General features: G+C 44.1%; 1 protein-coding gene across 1 annotated transcript; it reads right to left on the reverse strand.

Annotated features, from left to right (window-relative positions):
- Nucleotides 1-3,873: 3,873 nt before the first annotated feature.
- LOC146209369 (uncharacterized) lies at nucleotides 3,874-25,815 on the reverse strand. Its single transcript, XM_084587394.1, has 5 exons — nucleotides 25,637-25,815; nucleotides 19,243-19,394; nucleotides 9,137-9,204; nucleotides 4,664-4,747; nucleotides 3,874-4,035 (listed from the first exon to the last, which is right to left on the reverse strand). Exons 2-5 carry the CDS (start codon nucleotides 19,359-19,361, stop codon nucleotides 3,905-3,907), a joined length of 402 nt encoding a protein of 133 aa, XP_084443520.1. The 5' UTR covers nucleotides 19,362-19,394; nucleotides 25,637-25,815; the 3' UTR covers nucleotides 3,874-3,904.

Raw genomic sequence — 25,815 nt, forward strand, 5'->3', positions numbered from 1 at the left:
GGAAGCCACAGAACAAGCGCTGACTAACAACTATGCCTAAGCCTTTACTCCAAGGCCCAGATAAAGAAAAAGAGACGACGAAAACAAAACTATCACGCGAAACAACTCCTGGGTTCACCTGCAGCAAAAAAAGTCACTCAAAAAAGACATATCTTTGCTTGAAAGAAAGAGAAGTCTTGCTGACACACTTATTGTCTGTTGAAATGAAATACGATTGAACTATCTCTCTCGGCATCTTTTCTTGTTGGCGATATGAAATCCTAGCCTAGTCAAACATAGGAGTACACTTCTTCTTCTCCTTCTTCATTGTTTCACATGAATGGCAATGTGAGACGAGAAATGTTTTGTCCTTGCCACTTTCCAAGTTGTTCCGGTGTTCCAGTAGTCTCTTGTTAATACAGCGTCCTGTTTGTCCTATATACCAGGCTCCACAAGAGAGTGCAAGCCTGTACACAACACCAGTCTTGCATCCAACAAATGGGTCTCTGTGTCTCCCCCCACATTCTTGCTTCTTTGATTCTCTTTCCCTTCGAATAGCCGGGCAAATTCTCTTCATCTTGAGCAGGGCGGTCAATGCGACGTCAACACCATACCTCTTGCCTACATTTTTGAGGCCATGTGTAATTCTGTGCACATACGGTACCACCGCAACCTTGCTCTGCTTCTCACCCGTACTGGGCAGGGATTTCTGTCTGAGCGTTCCCTTAAGGCTCTTCAGTACCCTGCAACTGGTTTCATTAATAACCGACTCCCGATAACTGACCTTTGCAATTCTTGTAAAATGTCTTTCAAAACTCTTGCCCGGCATTGTAGCACGATTTTTTTAACACAATTAACAAGCATGTGTTGATCATCCCATTCTTCACTAATTTGGAATGCCCCGAATTGGAGCTTAGCAAGGGCTTCACCGACCTCGGGTTGTATTCCCAACAAAAATGATCCTCACCGAACTGAATCAATAAATCTAAATACTGGAACCGTTCGTCAACTGGTTCTTCAACAGTACATTGCAGCCCAGATCCACACTTAGTAAAAACATCAATAATGTCCCTCAATCGTTGATTGAAACCTTCCCGGTCTGTGAATACTAAAAAGTCGTCCACATACCTGAAGGTGGAATAATGTAAGCCCTCCAAGTTATCCTTCAGGTGTCTGTCCACGTACATTAAGAAGATGTCACTCAAGACCGGTGCAAAACTCGACCCAATGCATACTCCGGCCTTTTGCGTATACAGCTTGTCCTTCCAGCCTATGAAGGTGGACCCCAGGTAGAACCTCAAAAGTTCGATGAAACTTCCAACACTTACACCTGAGGCGTCAATGAAGTCACATTCATTATGGTCTTCAGTAACGGCAAACGGTGAACCGTGGACCTGATTCTCCGAGGCAGGCATTGATCCCATTTGCATTCATTGTGGTGGCAAGCATTTCATCTCCGAGTCCTCCGCATGTGTTAATTTCTCAAATAATGCATTGGATAACAAGCAATCGATCGGGACTATCGCTCTGTGGCCCGGGGTCATGCTAAGGAGACGACGAAGAGGGTAGTGGCGCGGGGCGAAGTGCTCTCGTTAGGCCTGCAGCGATTAAAGCATACTTCATCGCCATGTCATCACATCGTTCTATTTCTGTTGTGTTGCCGTGTTCTATCACTTGCCATCGCACCACGTAATATATATATATATATATATATATGTGTGTGTGTGTGTGTGTGTGTGGAAATTTAGTAAGGATGTCATACATACATACATACATACATACATACATACATACATACATACATACATACATACATACATACATACATACATACATACATACATACATACATACATACATACATACATACATACATACATACATACATACATACATACATACATACATACATCTGTGTGTGCGTATGTTTCGCGAAGAAAAACTTTTTACTGCTGTATAAATGAAAAGTGGAAAGATTAACATTGCGTCTTATGGCAACATTTACTCCCTCGATGTTTCGAGCAGAAGCTGACCTTCGACAAGACTGAGTATGGGGATAATCAACATTGGTTTAACATGAGAGGCAAGAAAAAATGGGGACGAGAAAACAAACGGCTGCTTTGAAAGACAAAGACAGAAAATGAAAAATGATGGAAGGAAAAACAGTAAAAGAAAAATAGAAACGAAGTGAGAGGTGGAGGAGCATGGTTTACTACCACGAAAGCAGGTGACAACCGAAAAAATAAGGAAGATAGGAGCTGGGCGCTTAAACTAAGGTGACACATGGAAGCGAGCACTCAAGTTGGCATGATCTCAGGCGACAAAGTTAAGGGGCTGCGTGACTTTCCTTAAGTATGTGAAGGGTGAAAGGTAGGAGAGGGAGGGCGCAAGAGAAAATGCTTAACATTGTTCCAAAAGTGCTTATCTATATAGGTACAGGGGGGGGTCAAAAGTCAAAAGTTGCCAGGCCGCAGGTTGTGCTTCTGGTCAGCATATGCTGACATGTGAGATCCTATTGAAGGTATTAATTATCTCAGAGGTTAGAACTATGCTTCTCCTACCCTCCACAGATATTTTGAGATTTTTTACCGTCGTAGCTTCCTGACTGTACTGCTCAGAAGCAGACCCTGTGGCCTGGGAACTTTTGACCACCCCTGTTCATATAAATTCCGCATACGTATTGCCGCGAAACCTTCAAAACAGTATTTGTTGTTTTTTAACAGCCGCCGGCATACAGGCTTATCACTCTGATTCTGGACCGCGTATTAGTTGCGTAATCTTTGTTTGTTAATACTCGATGTCGCGTGTCACACCTTTATCAGTTTTGTTGTAGCGCAAGACGCACTGAGATCTGTCTCGAAGGTTCCGGCCACTCGGGTGCCTTTCCACAATGTTCCAGCCCGTGCTGGTAGCTTTTTGCGATGTTATCTAGATTGTTCTGTGCAGCCTTTATATTGAGCGTTGACGAGTGTGACGAGCATTCTTTGTTCGACGATCGACCAACACGTTTGCTGCTATCGCCGCCGCCTAGTTGCTTAGTTCTTTTGCAGGCGCAACAGCCAAATGAAGAGTTAATTTCCGTACCATCAAGCCTGTGTCTTCATTTGTGTCATCGACCCTGGTCACCACCACGTGACAATATTCTGCCACATATTTCGTCTGATTTTATTGGTTTAAGGTGTTTATATTGTCTAACAACTTCGAATCACTGGAATCTGTTTCAGTATCTAGAGCCAACGGTTTCATCGGAAGGAAACACCAATAAGAAGGAACATTTCTAAAATTCTTTCATGTTTATATATTCAGTTGAGAAAATCTACACAAGCGTTCCACAGGCTGCTTTTAATTATTAAAGTGGTCCAACACTCTCTAATAAAATCTTCATCTCAGCATTGTGCTATGAATATATTGAATATATACGTATACATGCACACCTCAGATACATTTTGTAAGCACTGAAGTGAAGAATGCAGTGCTAGAGACACCTTTACTGCAAAATGACGGATGACGTCGCTTAAGCATTTCATTGAGAAATGCAGGCATTCTATGTTACAAGCACCTCTGGAATTTGAAGAGGGAATGAAAACGTGAAATGTAAATGGTTACATAACGTAATTAAAGGGAATCATGGGCCGTTATCTGTTCTTGCGTTTATGGCGGAGCCTAAGCGTTCACCCATATTCCTTATTGTTCAAACTAAGAGACCTCAGATTTCGTTCCCCAGAACGCGCTTGGAGGCCAGCAACATTGATGAGCTCCAATACGGTCTGGTTTGGCTAATTCTGAGTCACCGGAATATTTATTATCTACATTCAGCTAGAAAAATTCAGCGATCAAGCTGTGAGTACAAATTATCTGGTTACAAAAAAGAACACATTTATTTTTATTGTCTCAAATCACTTTGCATTCCTCTGCCAATTATTGCCTACTTGTCGGCGTCTTCGCACATTTCTTTGTCGTAGATGGGAGCGCCCTCACCACAAATGTCGGCGTACTGCTCGAGGCACTTGGCCGGAATAGAGTCCCGCACTTCTTCTGAGACCCAAAGTGTGCATTCTGTAAAGGGAACAGGGAATAAGTCATCTCGATAATGAGGTGCGAAAGCGTGACAAATAGGCAAATCTTGCAGAAACGTAAAGCATCTTGGAAACATATTTACAGCTCTTTTGATGTGGAACGTTCGTTGTGGACGCTGTATGAATTTATTCGGTTACCATCGCACCTTTACCTCATTACTATGATGCAATCACTGCTGCAAGTTGGATTATACCCTACCTAAAGACTTAGTTCAAGGAGAAGGTCTAATGATACCAAAAATTGGAATGCACTGGAATAACTGCCATCATTTAGGAAAGGTGTCAATGCACGAAAGCAACCATCGCAGTTTGGTTTTTTAATCAGTTCAAGATTTCACCCGGCCCAGTTCCGGATCTTCTGGTGTGAAACTATGCTGACTATGTGAGTAACTTACAGGCTTTTGCCGAAAAAATAATATACAAGCAAAACGAACAGTCAAAATGACGTTAGTAGACTACCCCTTAGCAGAATGCTATATAGTATATAAATGCATTGGGGTCTTTAGTGGGTTCACTTGCTCAATGAAATATTTCTAAAGATAAATTTGCTTGAATAGAAATTAGTGGAAAGTATGGAAGTGCGCGCAGTAAGAGAAATATTTTCTCACGGTCTCCAAAATGCGATATCTCAAGAATCGCGCAATCTTTGAAATCGGTGTAGCGGAAGTAGCCAACTTCAACTGGACCATCTCCTGCAAAGAAAGAAAGATGCTTAACAATTTTTCTAGTGTTAAAAATGAAAGCAGCAATTATCTACAAATCTTTTTTTTTGCTCATGAAAGTAACATTTTCTGCAGAACTACAAAAACGACTGGCTTAAAGATGAAATTGCAAAACTTTTCACCGCATGTTTTAATGGCGTTGTGTACTTACTTTTTTATTTGGGGGTTGTGCAGCAATCATTAATCAAGCCTCGCGTATAAAGATGTATTTTACTTCAATACATAGCGCACGCAGATAAAGATCAGGACGGCACAGATGAAGACGCGACGGGCATCATTATCATCATCATCTTATCCTTCTTCTTCTTCTTTTTCTTCTTCTTCTTATTCTTCATCACGCATCATCATCATCCTGATTACAGCCAATGCAGGGCGAAGGCCTCTCCCATATTTCTCCACTTAACCCAGTTCTGTGCTAGCTGCATCCACTTGACCCCCGCGAACTTCTTAATCTCATCCGCCCACCTAACTTTCTGCCGCCCCCTGCTACGCTTTCCTTCTCTTGGAATCCATGCAGTTTGTTCTCCTAAGCGACCATCGGTTATCCTCTCTTCACACTACATGTCCTGCCCATGCCCATTTCTTCTTCTTAATTTCCACTAGAATGTCGGTAACTTGGGTTATTTCTCTGACCCACTCTGCACGCTTCCTATCTCTTAATGTTACGCCTACCATTTTTCGTTCCGTAGCCCTCTGGGTTTTCCTCAACTTAAGTAAAACTCTCTTGGGTAGCCTCCACGTTTCAGCCCCATAGGTGAGTACAGGTAAGGTGCAACTGTTGTATACTTTCCTCTTGAGCGATACCGATAAGCTTCTAGTCATATTCTGCGAGTGCTTGCCAAATGCGCTCCATCCCAATCTTATTCTTCTTGTTATTTCCTTTTCATGGTCCGGATCTGCGGTTACTACCTGTCCTAAGTAGACATACAGTCAAACCCGGTTATAACGAACTGCGTAATTCAACGCAATTTGTTCGCTATATAAAGTATTTCGCTATAACCAAACCCGTTTATAACGAACTTCAGTACCAAATTCGTTATACACGATGTCCAGACAGCGCAGCGAAAACGCACTAACTAAAGAAAAACCATGCCGCTCACCATGAATCTACAAAATAAATTTGTCTCCCCGTTGGGACTTTTCCTTGTTCATTTCTGGTTCTTCTACGGGCGCTTACTTGCAAATTTATTTTGAGAAAACATCAGATATAATATATAGGAGCCGTTTCAACTATCAGTTGGTGTGCAGACGCACAGCAGAGTACAATCTAAATAACACTTGGTGTCGCGCTATATTTTCAAGTAATTGCTACCAACTAGCCCGAACCAAACACCAGATGTATTTTATTTCTTAATCACTTAAACCATACATATATTCAGCGCTTATGCGGTAACAGAAGTGACAGAGAGAACCCTTTTCGATATGCGATGCCTTGTCTCAGGCAGGTTTCATTTTACATCTCTCTGGTCGATGCATGCAAGGAAATCAGGTCATCCGCAGTTCGACCTCATGATAATTGTTCTTGTTTACTATAGTTGAAAACTTTCTACGAACAACGCATATATGACTGAACCAAATAAGTGATACGATGAGAGATTCATGATAAAACGTGATTCGGTTAAACTGTCTGCTACTGTATCACCTACTGGATTTTCAATTACCCAAGAAAGAAATTGAGGAGGGTGACACCATTTAGTGCTTCTGGAAAAAGATTAACAGTTATGTTCATGTGGACAGCTATCTAGCAGAGGGAGCATATCTAACGCTTAATTAATAATCAAGTTTCATAAGACCACAATTAAGTGACTCCTTTAGCCCGGAGCATCACCGTCTAGCAAAAAAAAAATAAAAAATAAGAGGGACTTTAGAGACTAAAGTAGTGAAATGCGAAAGCCCGAGCGCCGCATTCTGATAAGCAACTGACAGTAATTAAAAATTTATAATTTATTTTGTGAAGAAATAGTCAATAATTTGTAATTAAGTAGGTAAATAATTCAATTGTTCAGACAATAAATAGTGCACAATGAATTACTCAATTAGCTATTAATTTGGCATTAATTATAAACGATCCTTGATTGGCATATGGCTATATAAGGCCAGCATTCGCACATACTGTGGTCGTGTTCTGTGATTGGTCGATAACTCTATGACGTCATCTCGCCTCGGCTAGTCAGAGCAGGCGTAAAAGTGGGACACATTTTGTCCACGACAGCAGGAGCCATTAAAGGCTTTCGCCTTAATATTGTGACCGTACTTATCCCGTAAGCAATGCTGCGTCCTGTGTGTATTTCGTCCCTGCACCTTTCTGAACATAATTTTTTTTTTTGCATGCGCTTGACGGCGGGCACACTGAACGCAGAAACGAACAGTAACGTGGCAATTTTTCAATTATTGCGTCCTTTCCCTTCATTTCAAAAACACAAATCAAACTCTGATATTAACGAGAACACGACACCGATAATTCTTTGTCGTCTATACTATGTGGATTTTAAATTTTGTACCCAACAGAGCAAGATATATACAGACAATTTTTCCTTGTTGATTACCAATCTAAGATAACTTAGATAACTTAGCCATAATGCCCGACTGAAAAACTCCAGTGACGAACCTTCTTATAGGGCATTGTTGTTGTTAGTTTTTCGTAAAACGTCATTGAAACATCTTAGAGTCTAGGCACTTTTTATCTTATGCCTCTAACTCCCGGGAATTTGAATGCATCCAACATCTACAGTTAGTGACCCAAAACTTATTATTATTATTAATAATTGGTTCACAGAAAGGGCAAGGCACAGTATCTATCGCACTTGCTCTGTGGATACCTTAACCGCGCCGTAAGCGAAGGGAGGAAGGTGGGAGTGAAAGTGGAAAGACAGAAAAAAGAGCCGCAGTGGAGGGCGACGGAGCAATTTCGACCTCCCTGAGGAGGAGGAGGAGGAATAGAAAACACCTTTATTTATTTAGTCAGCGAGGGGGGGGGGGGGGGGGGGCTCAGTCCAAGGTCCCGTTGGTCGTGGCTGCAATAACAGCGCGGCGAGCCAGCCATTTGTGGCGCTCCGGCCAGGGGTCCTGCAGGGTGGCCTCCCAATCTTCCATGCAGGGGTGAGGGAGGGACTTAAAGAAACGGTAACTTGGCACGCCCAATCCATGTGACAGAGCGTCGCCCGTTCACCGCAATGTGGCCAGTCAGGGGAACAAAGGGAGGAGTACCGGAGGTTTAGGAGAAATGGTGTAATAAAGGTATTAGTTTGCAGGCGGCGGTAAGTTGCTGCTTCTTGAGTAGACAGGGTGGGCGAAGGGGGAGGTAGTGTACGGCGAGACATGCTGTAGTGTTCAAGCAGTTCTGTGTATGTAAGGATCGGGGAGGCATACGTGTGATCCGGGAGAGGGGAGGCTCAGGGAAGGAGCGCTCGAGCATGTCGATGGGCGGCTTAATTGCCGGGCATCGACTGGTGTCTCGGAATCCAGATCACACTGATCCTTTTCAGAGGGTTAGCGACGAGGATTAGGCAGCTGGCGGCACCAATCCGACCGCTAAGATAGTTACGGCAGGCCGTGCGGGAGTCTGACATGACTGGGGATCTTTAACGTAGGCTGACATCGCACAGCATACGGACGCCACTTCGTTTCCGTGTGCTGTGCGATGTCAGCGCACGTTAAATATTCCCAGGTGGTCGAAATTACTTCATAGCCCTCCTTAAGAAGTGAAAGTTTGTTATTGATTTAGATTTTTTTATGCCTTTACTTGTTTTTATTCTTCCAGTAATTGAGGAGGAAAAAGGCTCGATTTCCACTGCCCATAGTCACGCCAGCACTGTTTGGAGCCGCAGGGGATAGGTGACGGTCCGGGCTCAGAAATCGGTAAGAAAAGTAGGTATATGATGGGGACAAAACAAACAGCCGCGAATGCTTGGTCCTGTGGATAGGCAGAAATGACGTTAAGGGACAGCACCTCAGGCGCCTAGGGGGCGGGATACTTTTCCCAGCGTATCAACAAGTACCTTTTTGAATCTATTATGATTACTTATACGCGCACAAATGTAACGAAAACGGCAATTAAAAAGACTAGTGAAAACTGACAAGAGTTAGTTATACCTTTGCTGAATACGTCATGCATAGACGGGTGACAACAGATACGAACACATTACACCTTTACAGGGTACATCGCGAACATGCTAACTTCCGCTAGCTCTACGAAAGCGTGAAGAATCTAATTTCCTGCGTTCATTCAACGTTATGACGTCGTTGATCGTTTCATATGATACCAGAAATTATCAGGTAGTATCAACATGTAGAAATTGATCAGGTATCTATACATATTGATTGAAGAATGCTTATAGGAACAAAAAGTTATTTGCTTACTGGAACCAACACTGTAACGAGTAGCATCAGGAGAGTCTCCAGGTATGTTGTAGACTGGAATATGTGCTCTGTAAAATAATATTGCATGCACACATTAGGAGTGAAAACCAGATAGGTTAGCAATGGTAGCTAAAAAACGCTTGTTTCGTTTGTCTTTTTAAATCTTGATTTTTTAAAGGAACGCATGTTATAAAGTCTCTCGAACTAGCCTCATTTAATTTATTTTTGCAGCAATTTTAGCATAGTGAGATATTTTTAGAGACAGTGTTCGCACAGGAGATTTTTCGACTCTGTTCTCATTAGATGGCCAGACATGAAAATACATCATCTCTGGCTAGCCGCATCACCGGACCTACCACGTGACGCGCACTTTGGTATCGCTGGGAGCATTAAAGTAATGTATATTTTCTGGAGCTGTTTAACTTGCTTGAAAACGTCAGCTCTAAAATATATAATCTATTTGTGAGGCTCCAGATTGCAGGCCAGGACCATGTGCATTTTGATGTAGACAGCAAAATCTCAAGGAATTTGTATATTAGTCTGTGGGAAGAGTTCGGTGTTGTGTGAAGAATGAAGTGCCACAAATTACTAAAGCATAAATATTAGCGCAGAAAACGCCCTACGCCTTGTAATAGTACCGCACGGTGAAATTATCAATATGCGAAAAGCCACACTCATCAGATGCGAGAAAAATATACGCTGTCTTTAACACTTTACTTCGTGGTTCTCTCGCCCACCGCGGTGGTATAGTGTTTAGGGCGATCGACAGCTGCACTTTAGGATGCGGGATCGCATAACGGTGGTAGCGGCCACTTTGCGATGAAAGTAAAAAGCATTGCGCCACTGTGGCATGCGATTTCAGTGCACGTTTAAGAGCAGCAGGTGTTCGAAATTTCCGGAGTATTCTTCAATACGGCATCTCTCATAGCCTGGGTCGCACTGAAACGTTAACTCCCCCATACCAAACATAACAAATTCTTTGTTATTTATTACTATATGCAAGTTTTACCAGCAGAATAAGACATATTTGTAGCTGTAAACACTGCAACTAAGCATTTGTTCCGCAAGTCAACTAAATGTGAGTTTTAACCCTTAGAATAAGTACCACATTATATTTACAAAGAGCTCCGCTAAGGTAGCTCTGTGGTTAGGACAGTCCATGCGGAACCTAAAGACTCGGGATCAAACTCCGGTCGCAGCGGGTGCTTTTCGACGGAGGCGAAACACAAGGCGTCTGTAGGCTGAGTAAGTGAATGCTACAGAACGCATGTGGTCGAAATTATCGAAATCCACCATTACGGCGTCTCTCATGGCCTGGGTCGGTTTGGGACGTTAAACACGATAAACCAAAACCACCATTAGAAAGTAATGGCGATGTAGCCAATATTTAGCATTTGAACAGAATAAGCTTTCTCAATGAGCATCAGTTGTTTAGCGACGACATCTGTCAAATGAGGTAACTGCTTTTACCTTTAGTCCCCTATTGCTGTTCAGAAAGTTTTTTCCTTCAAAAAATGACTCCTTGCTTCCCTAAAGCATTTAGCTGTTTATACATAGCAATCTGAATTGATATTCTGCATAACGTCTGTTATAAGCTTCCTATTATTCAATTTTATCTTTTGGCTACGCCTGGTATCATGCTTACTTTTTTATGCTGCAACTTGTGTACCTTCTGCTCAGGTTGATGGGATAGACGGTTAGGGGTTCTTTAAGTATTTAAGGCTTTCTTTTTTGCTGCAGTTTTTAACAACTACACATTCTGTTTAAAAATATGCAGTGGCAACAGACAGTGTTAACATTTTAGAGTAACACACGAAGTAATGACTATTCCGCCATAGAATATAAGCAGCTGACATCCCCGATTTTCTTTTTTATCCCAGCTTTATAACGCGTCAGCCTAGCATCATAACTATGCATAGCTGCCGCATTTTCTCTGTGCGTAGCGAAGCGTCTAATCTGAAATATTATTTCAGCATCAAATATGTTTACTCAAGCAGTATTAGGTATAGCAGGCGATTCTTAAGAGCCCACGTAATGGACCAATATTTATAACTTCTATAGACAGAACCTTTCCTTTAAACATTTTGTCAAACATCTAAAAAAGCGTCGATTTCCCAGAGCAAAGAATCTGCGCAGAAAATAAATGAAGACAAGTCCAACTGCGTGGTAGAGTGTTCTCCCGTCACTGATGATTTAAAATGCCTGATTGCTGAATAACACAATACTTGTGGTTGGACGCTGGCCTCTTCGCATCGTGTGCATAGTCATTTGTCGTAAGTAGATGGAGAACCCGATGCCAATAGGACCTGAACCCATTCGGAAGCCTGGCACAGTGAAGTTACAAATATTCGTTTCAGTTTATAACTGGGCATCATTCGGTAAATTCACAGACTAAGCTTTGGAATGAGTTGGTTGCAGCAAAAAGTTGACTAACCAATTCATATCTTTTGGTTACAAAATGGACTGATATGCGAAACGTATTATCACAGTGGCGTAAGATGAAGCCTATAAACACATGATTGTTAGAAATAACATAAATCAGTTCAGATGTTCTTTCATCAACGCCGCGGCGTTAACTGCACATTTCATTACCCGGGAATGCCTTTTGGAAATGGTTTGTACATCCTAAGAAAACTGGTTCCTGCGCAAGGTGGTTACATTCCATTATTCAATATTTAAATGCGCGAATAAATCTGGACAAACAAAAAGGTACATAATATCAATACAAAACATAGCGAAAATCGGGCGTTATGACAGAATGAAAGAATTATTTTTCGCAATTTCGAAATGGTTCTGCCATTTTAGCGACAGGGTTAACTCTAGATTGGAGTATTGCAGATTGGTCGTAAAGCAGTGCTTTCGCACCAAAAATGTGCAGCAATTGTTGCCATCGCCGGTTGAATTGGAAAGTTAAGCGCATAGGTTGGCAGTTATTTTTGGCCTCGCCCCTTAAAAGCCATACGCTACACTACCATTAATTTCAGAACTAGTGTAAGCAGTGCTTGTGCCGTTGTATAAGTTTTAGACCGAGGCGAGAAAAAGAATAATAAAATTTTATAATATTTATTTGGTATGGTATGGTACATTGGTATGGTACATAGAGCGCACAACAATTAATTTATTATGCGAATGTTGACAGCTGAAAAAAGTTTTTGTATTCATTTATGTTGTGATGTTTATACGATATGCACGAAACCTCGACGCCATCCTATCCTGGATATGTATATTAAACCTTCTCTTAAAATTGGTGGAGGTGCGGCTTGATACCCTTGCCTCACACCGGAGCGTCTTACCCGTACGCTACCTATAATTCGCATGGTCGATGATGAACATCCAACTACCACCCCGATGGCCCCGCCGATCTTCTAATCTGGCTTCTTATGCCAGCGAGACACTGCGCTCTTTAGTGGAACCGACGGCATCGACAGTGACGACTGGCTTGCTTCATACGAGCGAGTAAGCTCATACAATACGTGGGACGACGCAACGAAGTTAACGGAAATTATCTTTTATTTGACCGGAGTTGCCAACCTGTGGTATCATTAAGTGGGACTCATTTAAGGCGAACCTTACCATCGTGTTTGGTCGTCCTGTTCTACGCAAGCTCCGCGCCGAACAACGCTTGCACGATATGAACAAAGAAGCTCGGCGAGACGTTTATCAGTTACATTGAAGATGTGCTTCACCTATGCAGTCACGTAAACGGCCAGATGTCCGAGGCACAAAAGATGAAGCACATCCTGAAGGGCATCGAATGTGACCCCTCTCAAACGTTAACCCGGAATTTGACAACGGTTGTACAAGTTGTCAATCATTGCCAAAGCTACGATGAGTTGTGCAAACAGCGATTCCTCCCTCGACAGCCTTCCGCGCCTATGGAAACACTTTCTGGCCTCTCGGCTACATCTGAGTCCTCATCGTTGCTGCAGCAGCTCAAAGACTTCATCCGGGAGGAAGTTGCGTGCCAAATATCACTACTGCCCACAAACTGCGAGCTTTTCCGCAATTTGGCGCCCCCTTGACAGATCATTGCCGACCGCGTGGCGGAGGCCCTCCCTCTGTCCCTCCGCCAGCTCTCATGCCTCAGCCCGCACCAGCCGTTGAGACCATACGCCGACGTCCCTTTCGCTCCACCAATGACGTGCGCCCCCGCTCCTGTCTCACCACTGACGTACGCTGCCTTCGCTGCCCAACCACGGCCACCTAGATATACTGTAGTGTACGCTACGCCTTCAGGACCTGTACAGGAATTTCTTCAGGTGCCACAGCCTTTCGTTCCACCTCGCCCGCAGCCCCGTAATCTATGGCGAAAAAGTGATAACCATCCCGTTTGTTACTCTTGTGGATCTACGGGTCGTATTGCCCGGTACTCCCGAAATCGCACTCCTGATGATTTTCTACCGCACCTAACGTCAGCTACATGGCAGCTGACCCGAGATTAGTGCGCAGCTGCCGATCAGTCTGCAGGTTCTGTTACGAATGACCGTACTACCTTTTCTCCTCGCTGCTCAACCTCTACGCATCACCGCTCCCTATCTCCTCTGCAATGTGTCCCAATCTCTGCGCAAGAGTGAAACTGATTGTGGCAGTTCCTGAGGCGAGAAGTGCACAACAAGTGAACTGTAAAAGGCCTCACGTATTTTACGTAAATCATCTTGAAGTTCCTGTTGAGGGCATTGTACTGGCTCTGGTCGACACTGGTGCTGTTTCTGCCATGACTGCAAGTCTTTGTCGTCCATTGTGCAAAGTGACCACACCTATTTCAGGATTCTCGCTATGCACGTCAAGTTGCCAGCCTGTAGAGCCCATAGCGGTGTGCACAGCTCGAGTCATCGTCCAAGAAGTTGTCTACGCAATAGAGCTAGTTGTTTTGCCTTCCTGCTCTCATGATCTTATCTTGAGTTGGTACTTTCTGTCGGGTCATAGTGCGGGATCAACTGTGCTCGTGCCGAACTGTAGTTTTTTGCGTTAGACGAACTGTCGTTGGACGTTGCTTTTCCCAAAGTCGTCGTTGCCAAAGATACCGATCTCCCTGCGTGCTCTTTCGTTTTTGTCCCCACCGCCTCGTGCTTTTTCCCGCTGTACAGATGCATGTTTCATCCCATCGCCTATCTTTCTCAACCTCAACCGCAAAAATCTTCTCCTGCCTTACGCCGTAGTTTCTATGTCAGCTGGCCTCACCGCGCTCTGGATTCGTAATACGTTTTCATTTTCCGTATCTCTGCATCGCGTTAAATGCCTCGGCACCATCCAGCCCATTGATTCTATTCTTCCCAGTGGCGCAACACCCGCTTTATAGCCCGCTGCACTCATACCGCCTGTTCTTACGCTGGACCAGACGTCTGCCGAGTTTTCCTCCGCTTCATCGATGCTAGTCTTCCTGAGCCTCAACGCTTTGAACTTCTCGCGCTACTTCATCAGTTCCGTTCTTCATTCGAATTTCACCAGCCTGCTTTGAGCCGCACCTCAACTGTTGCCCACCACATCGACACCGGTTCCCATGCTCCTCTGCGTCAGCGCCCCTATAGAGTGTCTGCCACCGAGCGCCGAGTTATTAAAGGCCAAGTTCACACTATGCTTCAGAATGGAGTGATTTAGCTTTCTAACAGTCCCTGATCCTTTCCTGCTGTCCTGGTGTGGAAGAAAGACAGTTTTATTTGCTTCTGCTTTGACTACCGTCGCCTAACGAAAATCACGAGGAAAGACGTCCATCCTCTGCCGCGTATAGATGATGCATTGGACTGTTTACAAGGTGCTGAACTCTTTTCCTCGCTCAATTTACGATCCGGTTACTGGCAGGTGCCCATGGCTGCAGAAGATCGCCCTAAAAAAGCATTTGTCACCCCCGATGGCCTCTTCAGACTTACCGTCATGCCCTCTAGGTCTCTGTAACGCTCCTGCTACATTCGAGCATATGATGGATATATCTGTGCGGCCTGAAGTAGAAGACGTGCCTCTATTACCTTGACAACATTGTGGTGTTCTCGCCGGACTTTGTGACCCATCTCTATCGCCTGAAACAGGTCTTAACATGTCTTGCGAACGCTGGTCTGCAGCTCAACGTGAAGAAATGTCGTTTCGCTGCTCGTGAGGTAACCATTTTGGGCCACGTTGTGTCCAAGAAAGGCATACGTCCTGATCTCGCCAAATTCGTGCTTTGAGTGCGTTTCCGAAATTTACTACCATCAAGGAGCTAAGGAGAGTTTTGGACCTGTGCGTTTTATGCGTAACTTTACTTCCATTGTCGCCCGGCTGACTGAATTGGACGGCAATAACTCAGACCTCTCGCTGTGGTGACCAGCATGCGACGGCGCGTACAAACGCTTGCGCCGCCTTCTCATAGCCCCGCCCATCCTGTGCCATTTTGACCCTCTGGCGCCCACCGAAGTGCACGCAGACCTTAGTGGTGTCGGTCTTGGCGCTGTGCTTGCTCAGCGCCCCCCCTGGCTTCGTTGAATACGTAGTCGCTTACGCCAGTCGTACTCTCACCAAAGCCGAAGCGAAAAACTCTGTAACGGAATAGGAGTGCATTCAGCGATTACCCCTTCACGCGCCCGTCACTGTCAAGCTTCCCACTATGAGATACGGGATAACCTCATTTACCGGCGCAACTACAATTCAAGTGGACGGAAATGGCTCCTCGTTAATCCGCGCTATTTACGGAGTCAAATATGTACAGCTCTTCATGCCGATCCGCAGTGTGGCCACGCCGGAGTTTTCAAGACGTACACTCGAATCCGTCTTCGCTGCTATTGGCGCGGTATGTACAGCCTTGTTCACTTCTAGCTATAACATGGTCACTGCTTTCAAAGCGCCATTATGACCGAACTATCCGTACAGTAAAGCTAACTGGCAGTCCATGTGAAGCAACACTTCCGGGTCCCTGTGTGTTTGCACCGCTAGTGCATCGATGTCCGCCAGGGTTGGACGTAATGTTGCTTCGAAAGCAGTTACCATATCATAGCTAGAAGTGGATGACCCTATACAACTCGGTTCTCAGGTACGTCCGATCGCGTCTGACTTTCCAACACCGCAAAACTGCCACTCACCGTTCGGCTGGTGAGTTACAGCCTCTCACATGCCCGCTTAGACCCTTCGACTGCATTGGAACAAAACTCTATGGCCCTCTTCCATGCACACCTGATGGCAATCGCTGGGTCGTTGTCGCCGTCAATCACCTGACACGATATGCGGAAACCGCCGCGCTCCCAGCTCCAAGAGCCCGAGATGTGGCCGGTTTCTTATTGACGAACTTCATTCTCCGTCTCGGTAGTGCTCGTGAATTGCTCAGCGACAGAGGCCATGCTTTTTTATCTGACGTCGTTCAAGCCCTGCTCACTCAGTGCAAAATCAATCACCGGACTTTCATCGCCTACCACCCGCAAGCAAACGGCCTTACTGAACGATTTAGTCGCACCCTCGGTGACACGCTCGTGAAGTACGTCGTATGTAACCCCACGAACTGCGACATTGTTCTCCCTTGTATCACCTACGCGTACAACATTACTACGCAATCTAGCACGTGTTTCCCTGCGTTCTTTATGCTCTAAGGTCGGCATCCATGGCATGCTTTAAGGTCGGCATCCCCTTGATACAGTCCTCCCATACAACCCTGACGCATCAGAATGTACTACAGTGACCGAAGCTTCGCAGAACGCCGAAGAATGCTGCCAGATTGGCCGGACGTTCATGACGGAATCTCAGTGGCGCCACGAATATCGCCATGACACCGATCAGAAGAAATCACCACACTTCGAACCCAGCTCACCCGTGTGGCTATGGGTTCCATCCGGCAGCCCTGGCCTCTCAACAAAACCAGTCTCCAAGTATCATGGGCACTACCGTGTCGTCGAGCGCACTTCACCAGTGAACCCCATTGTTGAACTGCTTACGCCATCCTCCAATTTGCGACACCGTGGCCGCGAGACTGTCCATGTGCTGCGCCTTAAGCTGTTCTACGATCCCATGATATCTTCGTACCCTTAGGTCGCCAGGATGGCTAATTTTCCTATGGGGAGCATTGTGAAGAAGAAGATGGACCCCTTTTGCGGGACGCTGACGAAGAGGAAGCGTCTGTGGAGAGAGAGAAAGAGAATAAACATTTATTTCATCTATAGAGCTGGTGGTGGTTAGATGTCTACCATCTTCCGTAGCGGTGGTCGTCCGCCCTTATTCCAGGGCCCCGCAGGATGCCGCCGCCAGCTGGGCCCATCTGATCAGAACTTCTTGACTTTCCGCTGGTCGCTAGAGAGCAATCCCTCCCACTGCTCCACACTCGGGTTTGTTATGATAAGTGCTACTGGAATTCCCTGACATTCCCACGTCGTGTGATATAGCGTGGGTGTCTCCAAGCACAATGGGATTTTGTTTGTGTATTGTGTGGGGTACATTTTGTGTAGTCTGTGTAGGTTCGGGAAGGAACCTGTCTGTCTGTCTGTCTGTCTGTCTGTCTGTCTGTCTGTCTGTCTGTCTGTCTGTCTGTCTGTCTGTCTGTCTGTCTGTCTGTCTGTCTGTCTGTCTGTCTGTCTGTCTGTCTGTCTGTCTGTCTGTCTGTCTGTCTGTCTGTCTGTCTGTCTGTCTGTCTGTCTGTCTGTCTGTCTGTCTGTCTGTCTGTCTGTCTGTCTGTCTGTCTGTCTGTCTGTCTGTCTGTCTGTCTGTCTGTCTGTCTGTCTGTCTGTCTGTCTGTCTGTCTGTCTGTCTGTCTGTCTGTCTGTCTGTCTGTCTGTCTGTCTGTCTGTCTGTCTGTCTGTCTGTCTGTCTGTCTGTCTGTCTGTCTGTCTGTCTGTCTGTCTGTCTGTCTGTCTGTCTGTCTGTCTGTCTGTCTGTCTGTCTGTCTGTCTGTCTGTCTGTCTGTCTGTCTGTCTGTCTGTCTGTCTGTCTGTCTGTCTGTCTGTCTGTCTGTCTGTCTGTCTGTCTGTCTGTCTGTCTGTCTGTCTGTCTGTCTGTCTGTCTGTCTGTCTGTCTGTCTGTCTGTCTGTCTGTCTGTCTGTCTGTCTGTCTGTCTGTCTGTCTGTCTGTCTGTCTGTCTGTCTGTCTGTCTGTCTGTCTGTCTGTCTGTCTGTCTGTCTGTCTGTCTGTCTGTCTGTCTGTCTGTCTGTCTGTCTGTCTGTCTGTCTGTCTGTCTGTCTGTCTGTCTGTCTGTCTGTCTGTCTGTCTGTCTGTCTGTCTGTCTGTCTGTCTGTCTGTCTGTCTGTCTGTCTGTCTGTCTGTCTGTCTGTCTGTCTGTCTGTCTGTCTGTCTGTCTGTCTGTCTGTCTGTCTGTCTGTCTGTCTGTCTGTCTGTCTGTCTGTCTGTCTGTCTGTCTGTCTGTCTGTCTGTCTGTCTGTCTGTCTGTCTGTCTGTCTGTCTGTCTGTCTGTCTGTCTGTCTGTCTGTCTGTCTGTCTGTCTGTCTGTCTGTCTGTCTGTCTGTCTGTCTGTCTGTCTGTCTGTCTGTCTGTCTGTCTGTCTGTCTGTCTGTCTGTCTGTCTGTCTGTCTGTCTGTCTGTCTGTCTGTCTGTCTGTCTGTCTGTCTGTCTGTCTGTCTGTCTGTCTGTCTGTGAATTTGTATCGCGCATATTATAACGAGGGAGGAGAAGAAGAAAGGGTTGATCATCGTGCTGGTCTGAGTAACCCCGCTTTCTCGCCGACCTCGACGCCGTCCTTGACGTGTAGATTAAACCTTCTCTTAAAGCTGGATTTTTTTGTTTCTCACATCATACGCCGTTGTGTGCTTTTCTGGCAGAAGGTCTCACTTGCGCAATTTGTAGCCTTCAGCTTTAGAGTTTGCAACAAAACCTCTGACAAGAAGCCCTCTTTGGCAAGTCCTTGCAATATAAGGGTCGACGTCATCATTACGTTATTAGACCAACGCCAGACACTATCATTCATTCAAGTTTCAAGTTTTGAGGTTTCAAGTTTATTGTGCACACGTGATAACGTTACATACATAATGAATAATTATGAAGTTGCTATTATTATTCATTATTTGAATTCGTTGTTGCACTTAGGCACCAGATGAAATCATGGAGCTCCCCGGATATTATTTTCCTCAGTTGGAACGCTTCGAAATATTTTTTAGGTATTTAATAAGTGCGTTTATCAAATCTAGGTGTTTACACAAACTCACCGCGTCTTGCCGTCACTGCCCGCCAGCGACCACACATAGGTGGCGGTTTGAGCTTCGGGGTCCATTTCAGCCCGACGCGCAGATAAACAATCCAATATCGTGTCGTTGTCGATGTCCATGACTCCAACGGGGTGGGGAAAGGCCTCGAATATCTGTGCAATAATCCATGTCCACCAATATTGAGTCGAGCATATCCAATCAAATTCTCCAGGCTGCAACTCAAACACACCTCGTTGTTCTAAATAAAGGTGGTTTTTTATCCTGCATATGATGGCCCCTGAGAAGCTATGAAACGCCCCGACATGTCATCTGCACCGGGAAATGCCGTGGGAAAGCAGACATTATATTCTTTATTAATTGCAGCTACAGAACGTATGGCTACATAATTGAGCATTCATTACCTTCGGTTCTAGAGCAAAATAATACGCTTTGAAATTAACGATCATCCAAAATAAATGTGAGCCCAGTCTCTGAACACAACCAATGTGCATTGCACCTAGTCTAAGTGACTCATAAAAAAGACCAATTCAAAGGCGGCTTCATTGTGCTTCCCATGATGTAAAATATTCATGCTAGAGGTCCCGGTTTTGAATGTGGGAAGTGTAAGCATAGGCGGTGAGGTATAGTTTTGACCATTCGCATGAGTGTGGGCGCGTTGCGGACATATGCGTTTTTCTTATAATTCGAGATGAGCACGCTTGAAATGCGCGACTATACCTCTTTTCTCGAATTGAATTCAGCAGCTTTGCACGTCTTTTCGCTCATTTTCGGGTGTCCTTTTCGCCGCACGCGTAATGTGCTGCAGCCATACACGTGTAAAAATACTGAATGTGTGGCTGTACCGAACTATAGTCTGTGCATTAATCAATATGTCAAACAGCCTACTGATGTTTCAGAGACATGAAGCGACACTATATACCCTGACAAATTTTTACGCTTCTAGCGAATTGATTCCTTTGTGCGTTTTACTTCCTATCCTGCTTAGGTGGTTTACAGTAAAAAAATGGATTTGATGAAGTGCAACACCATAGTTAACAGCATGATTGCTCTAATGGCTAAGTGGGTAGAATACACAAATGCCTAGTACAAAACGCAAAACAAGCATTTGAATACGCAGGAAATGGCTTCATCGAGCTCGACATTGTTTAATGAAAACCGTTAGAGATCTACTTGAGTGATTACTACGAACTTAATGCGAGCTTCCTCAAGTTGTGTGGCTAGCTGCTTTGTGATCTTCGCGTGAATAACTGTTGCAGTCTCGCTAGTTTTCAGGTTGAAATAAAAAAAAAAACAAAAGCTTAAGCCTCTGGGAGTGCCCGCCTGTCCGTAACAGATTCGCGTCTACACTGTGACAAGCTTGGGCTGATGCAAGTGGTATCAGTTATCAGCGAGCACACAATAACAGTTAAAGCGAAGCTGCTTTGCATCCTGGCTTTTCACGGTAATAACTCATTTATCTTTTAAATCATGAAATTCTCCTAAACATTCTCGTGCTTTCTGTGTACCATATACAATCCAGTCTGGTGAGAATATTAGCCATGCTTTAAATGCGAATTGTTGCTCACTGACTAATTCAACATTCCACAGATTCCACTGCATGAAGAGTTTCAAGTGATTGCAGCTCACACACACTGTGCTGAACACACTTGCCTTTAGGCTGGAAGTATTAAAGAAGTGATCTAGATCAGCAACGGCAACCTCGCACCCTCATCGCTACTTGGTGACGTAATACATATAAAACCTCGACAATCCACAGTTATTTCCCGCCTTACTCATCCTGCTGCAGAAAATTGCCCTGCACACTGTAGGGCCAAGTGGACTACTGACTAACCAACTCAAAGGCCTGTTGATGTTCTTTAAAAAGAATGATATTGTTACGAAGAAGAAGATTGGTAGTGGCGCGAGAGGAGCCCTCGCGCTAGGCCAACATTTAAATCATCCTTCACCCAATCGCCTTGTTGTGCTGTCCTCTTTGATTGTCACAACGTAACGTAACGTAGCATCGACGCTGGGAGCCGGGACCATCGACCAAGGGCCCAGGGACATCGCCGAGGAGCTTCTCCCCAGATCTTCTAGCCCAGACCCGACCAACTACCGCCGCCCAGCCCCCAGCCCGGATCTTAAGACAAGGAGAACACACAGGCCAACCAAAACCGAGACGAAGGACCCGAAAGACCCTAATGACCAGAAACAACCGATGGACCCGAACACGAAACCCCCGCCCAAGCCGCCCGACACGATCTCGAGGCATCGGTCCCACGGATGCTTTGGTGGCGGATGGTTGAAGAGCTACAGGGAAGGTGAATCACCCACGCATCAGACATCGTGGTGGTAAGCAAGTCATGCACTCCTGTCTTTCCTTGAACGCTCTGACCGTCACGTCACCATCAACTTCAAGCAAACAGATCGGGACGATCGCTCAGTGGCCCCGGGAAGTGTTACGTAGAAGATCGGCAGCGGCGCGAGAAAGCCCTCGGTCTATCCATTCAATCGTCCTTCACCCTATCGCCATGTTGTGCTGTCTTCCTTGCTTGTCACCAGATAACAATATGTTCTGATTTTCTAGAAAGAAATGTTTTTGTATTGTTCACTTTCTAATAGGTTGAAGTATATGAACACACGTTCATGTATTATGAAAGTGTTGTCAAGCTTATACTACTTTTAATGTTACAAGTCTTTGTAGTGACAGGAGGAGTCACGAAGGGCTTTGCTTACATAATCTAGGGAAGTTGTCCTGAGTTCGTTGATGTTACGCGTCCCTGAAAATCTCATAGGTACACGTATTTCTGTGTGCTGCAAGGCAAGATGTTTAAATCGATTGATTGTTGTTTAGGTTTGTATGTGGCAGAAAGTTTAAAAAAAGCTCATGTTATCTGCACTGTTTCTATCCCTTTTCTCGATATGTTATTGAAGTCATTTTAATCTTTTTCTTAAAACTTGTGATCGCAATATTGCTTTCTCTGATATTTTTATCATTTATATTTTGCGTCTGTTGTATCCCTTACACAATTTTAAGTTGACGTGGCAGTTGGTCTTCAAAAATTTTGCTGTTATTTTGGTCATTTTAGTACTACAATTACTTATTTACATTTCAATAAGAGTGGTATGTTGTAGATAAGCACTTTTCGAAGCAAGACTTCTGAGCTTCTGACTTCTGACATCTGAGCTTGCTTTATTGAGTTGCTTTTTCAACGTGATTATGTAATATGGGTCCATATTGCAGTGCCTTGCATGCCCATTTGGTTCAATATACATATATATATATATATATATATATATATATATATATATATATATATATGGTAGCGTGTGCAACAGCAGCCGCTACGCGGCTGCTCATCGAGAGTCTCGTGCGCGGACTCGAAGAAGTGGCCACGTGGCGTTCGAGAAGAAGCTGAAGTCTGCTGCTGGCACTCAGTGCTCTCTGGACCTGCTCTTCTGTGCTTACTAGGTCAACCCCCTATTAAAACCAACCCCCTGGTTACAGGCCTGAACGGCTACGTGACAATATATATATATATGAGCACCGGACGCGTTATTCGGAGGTCGTGGGTTCGGTTCCCACCATCAAACAGTTGGAAAAGCACCGAACGCGTTACTCGGAGGTCGTGGGTTCGGTTCCCTACATCGGCACAATACCCAAGAAAGTAGCAGGGGGGACGGCGGCCGATGTAGCTCAGTTGGAAGAGCACCGGACGCGTTATCCGGAGGTCGTGGTTTCGGTTTCCACCATTGGCACGTTGTTTTTTCTTCTACTTTGTGTTTAATTGTCTTTCCCCTAAACAGATTACATTACTAATTTCTGTGATTATCCAAGTAAACATAAAAAAGAAGAAAGTACCATCCCCAACGCTTTCCTTGGCCTCGCCGACTGTTGGCGTCTTTCCTTCACACATATACATATATATATATATATATATATATATATATATATATATATATATATATATATATATATATATATATATATATATATATATATATATATATAAATGTATATATAAATGTATATATATATATATAATATATATAATATATATATATTTTAAATGTACACAATAGTTGAAGAGCTGGTTGTTGTGTATTTACTCTAGTGTTGAATGTGTTGGAGTCCATGAAAAATTTGACTGCCATACTAATGTTTGCATTTTTCTCCTTTCAAAACCATTCCCTTGTTTGGGCAATTTTTGTTCCATTCAAATCTAAATTGAGCAGACCTCTGCATTTCATCACCTTCAGCAAGTTGTAAGAAAAGTTTTGCCATGTTTAGGCCAGTCATTACAGCGTACAAAAGTGACAAATTTTTTAGCATGTAACCTATGCTTAACTCAGTGATATATACCTCTGTAAATTTACAGCACTAAAAAATTTGCATAACCTATGCATAAAGAGAACTAATCTTTACCATTCATAACTTTTACAAAGGTTAAAAATGGAAAGGTAATATTGTGTAACCTTTAAATTATAGGTATACTTAAATGTGAAAATGTGCACCTTTACAAAGGTTACCCAAAATTTACCGTGTTTAGAGTGTAATGGCATGAAATATGAGTAAGTAGTATGGGGTTCTGGTTCAGCCTATATGGTTAAAGAGTCTCAGTGTTGCTAAACGGACCTTGATGCAGTGTACCACTGTACTTCAAGCTGTGTGTTGTTTCTCATTTCTAAGCATTTCTGCGTTTTTTACGTCTTAAAATATTCTATGTTATCAAAATAACGCCGTAGGTGTATATATCTATAACATGCCTGAAGCACCGCACTTTAACAAGCTCGCGTTATCGGGTCTCTTAAGACTACTTTGTTCGTTCCTAATTTTCTAGGGATCAATGTACTGAAACAAAAAACAAGCAGTCCCTTAGTAGTTCCTTCTTATTTCACGATGATCTCTTCTTAAGGAGAAATGTAAGTCAGCTTTGAGAAAATCAGAAGTTCTGGCAAATTCTTGTTTTCATTGGAATTGTGCGTAATCTAACAATCTACATGTGCGACTACGTGGTATTCTCCTCCGACTAGTATTAGGGGAGTGCTTCCTTTTGTTATGACGTTTTATTTTAAATTGCAGAAGCATCAATGTAGCTGACGTAAAGAAAGGTATAAAAGCTGCATGAAAAAAGGGAACGCACGGACAAAGGGCACCGCACAGAGGATAGAAAACTCACCACCATTGTGCGTTTTCTATCCTTTGTACGCCGTCCTCGGTTTGCGCTCTCCGTTTCTTCATGTATCGATAGCAGTCGACTTGCTCGAATATCTATATCCTTTTCATTTATAGGAACGCTAATACAATCACTGTCCATTGTCTTATTTTTGTTCCAGGACAAAAGGGTGACTAGCGCAAGGCTTCAAGTAAGAAAAACGTTAGAGCAGGAAGAGTCCCAGGCGGCACAAACCATTGGCGCAATATTGGTGCTACGTCAGCAATGCATTGACGCTATGTAGGACCGGAAATTACCAACACAGTAACATATTTTGGCCCAGTGGTGTTTGCTGCCTGGGATCCTACTGCTCAACATCTGAAGTCCTCCCTGAAATCATTCAGCATGTCATAGATATCCCCTAGAGCTGAAATAAAGCTGAAATGCTTAAATGAATCATTACTTTTAGCGCGTGACTAACCTGCAAGCAACGTGATTTTTGACTGTTTATTTGCACTCCCTTACTGAACAAAAGCGGCCAACCCAAACTACAAGCTATCTATTTGTCCGGATATACATGCCGTTATGACAATATTTTCTGCATTAGTCCGCTTGTTTCATACGTTCCTGCTCATATGAAGGGCAGAATCTTACCAAATAAAGCCCACCAGACCCCATTAGATCAATAGCGTGCTGTGTAAACAGTGAACTAAGGTGCTCCCGCATGGAGCATCGCTTTTATTTTACACGAAAATGTAATAGTTCCAATATTTCTATATTTATGTCTACTCATATACATGCACCTTCCTAGGGAAAACCTTACAAAAATAACGAATAATTCGGACAATCTGGGTTTATTATGCGCCTGATGTCTCAAAGGACCTACATTTAGCATTTACCCCAACTGAAGCACTGTAGGCATGACTTGAGAAAAAAAAAATCCTTCAACTAAGCAACCAATAGCGATAGCAGCTATTGTAGCACTGACTAATCTTTCCTCCTGATGTGACGACAGTTCAGTTTCCTGTGTAAATTACTCAAGAAAGGCACAGGAAAAGAGGCATTTTTCTGAAAAGTGACAATAAACAAAGTGTTCTTCAGTTGAATCAATGCTTGCTGCTTTCGAATCCAGCGAAAGCGATCCCATTCTTAGTGGACAGAATATCACTTTATGAAGCTTAATGGATATGAAGGTCGGCTAACGGGAGAAGGAGAGAGCTGTGATTACGCTTCAAACAATAGCAGCCATGATTTCTCACCTTGAATGTGTCAGGAACCTCCCGTTGTAGTTTGTTTGGTCCTCTGGAAACTGCTTCAGCGAGACTTAAGAGGAAAAGTTTAGTGACTACGAAGAAAATAATTTAAGAGGAACGCATTTTTTGCTCTCTCATGGAAGCTAGTGCTACGCCTGTACTACTCTAAGCACCTCGCACTATGC

The sequence above is a fragment of the Amblyomma maculatum genome, chromosome 1 (genome assembly GCF_055883805.1).
Source record: "Amblyomma maculatum isolate TAMU_Amacu chromosome 1, ASM5588380v1, whole genome shotgun sequence".
NCBI lineage: Eukaryota > Metazoa > Arthropoda > Arachnida > Ixodida > Ixodidae > Amblyomma > Amblyomma maculatum.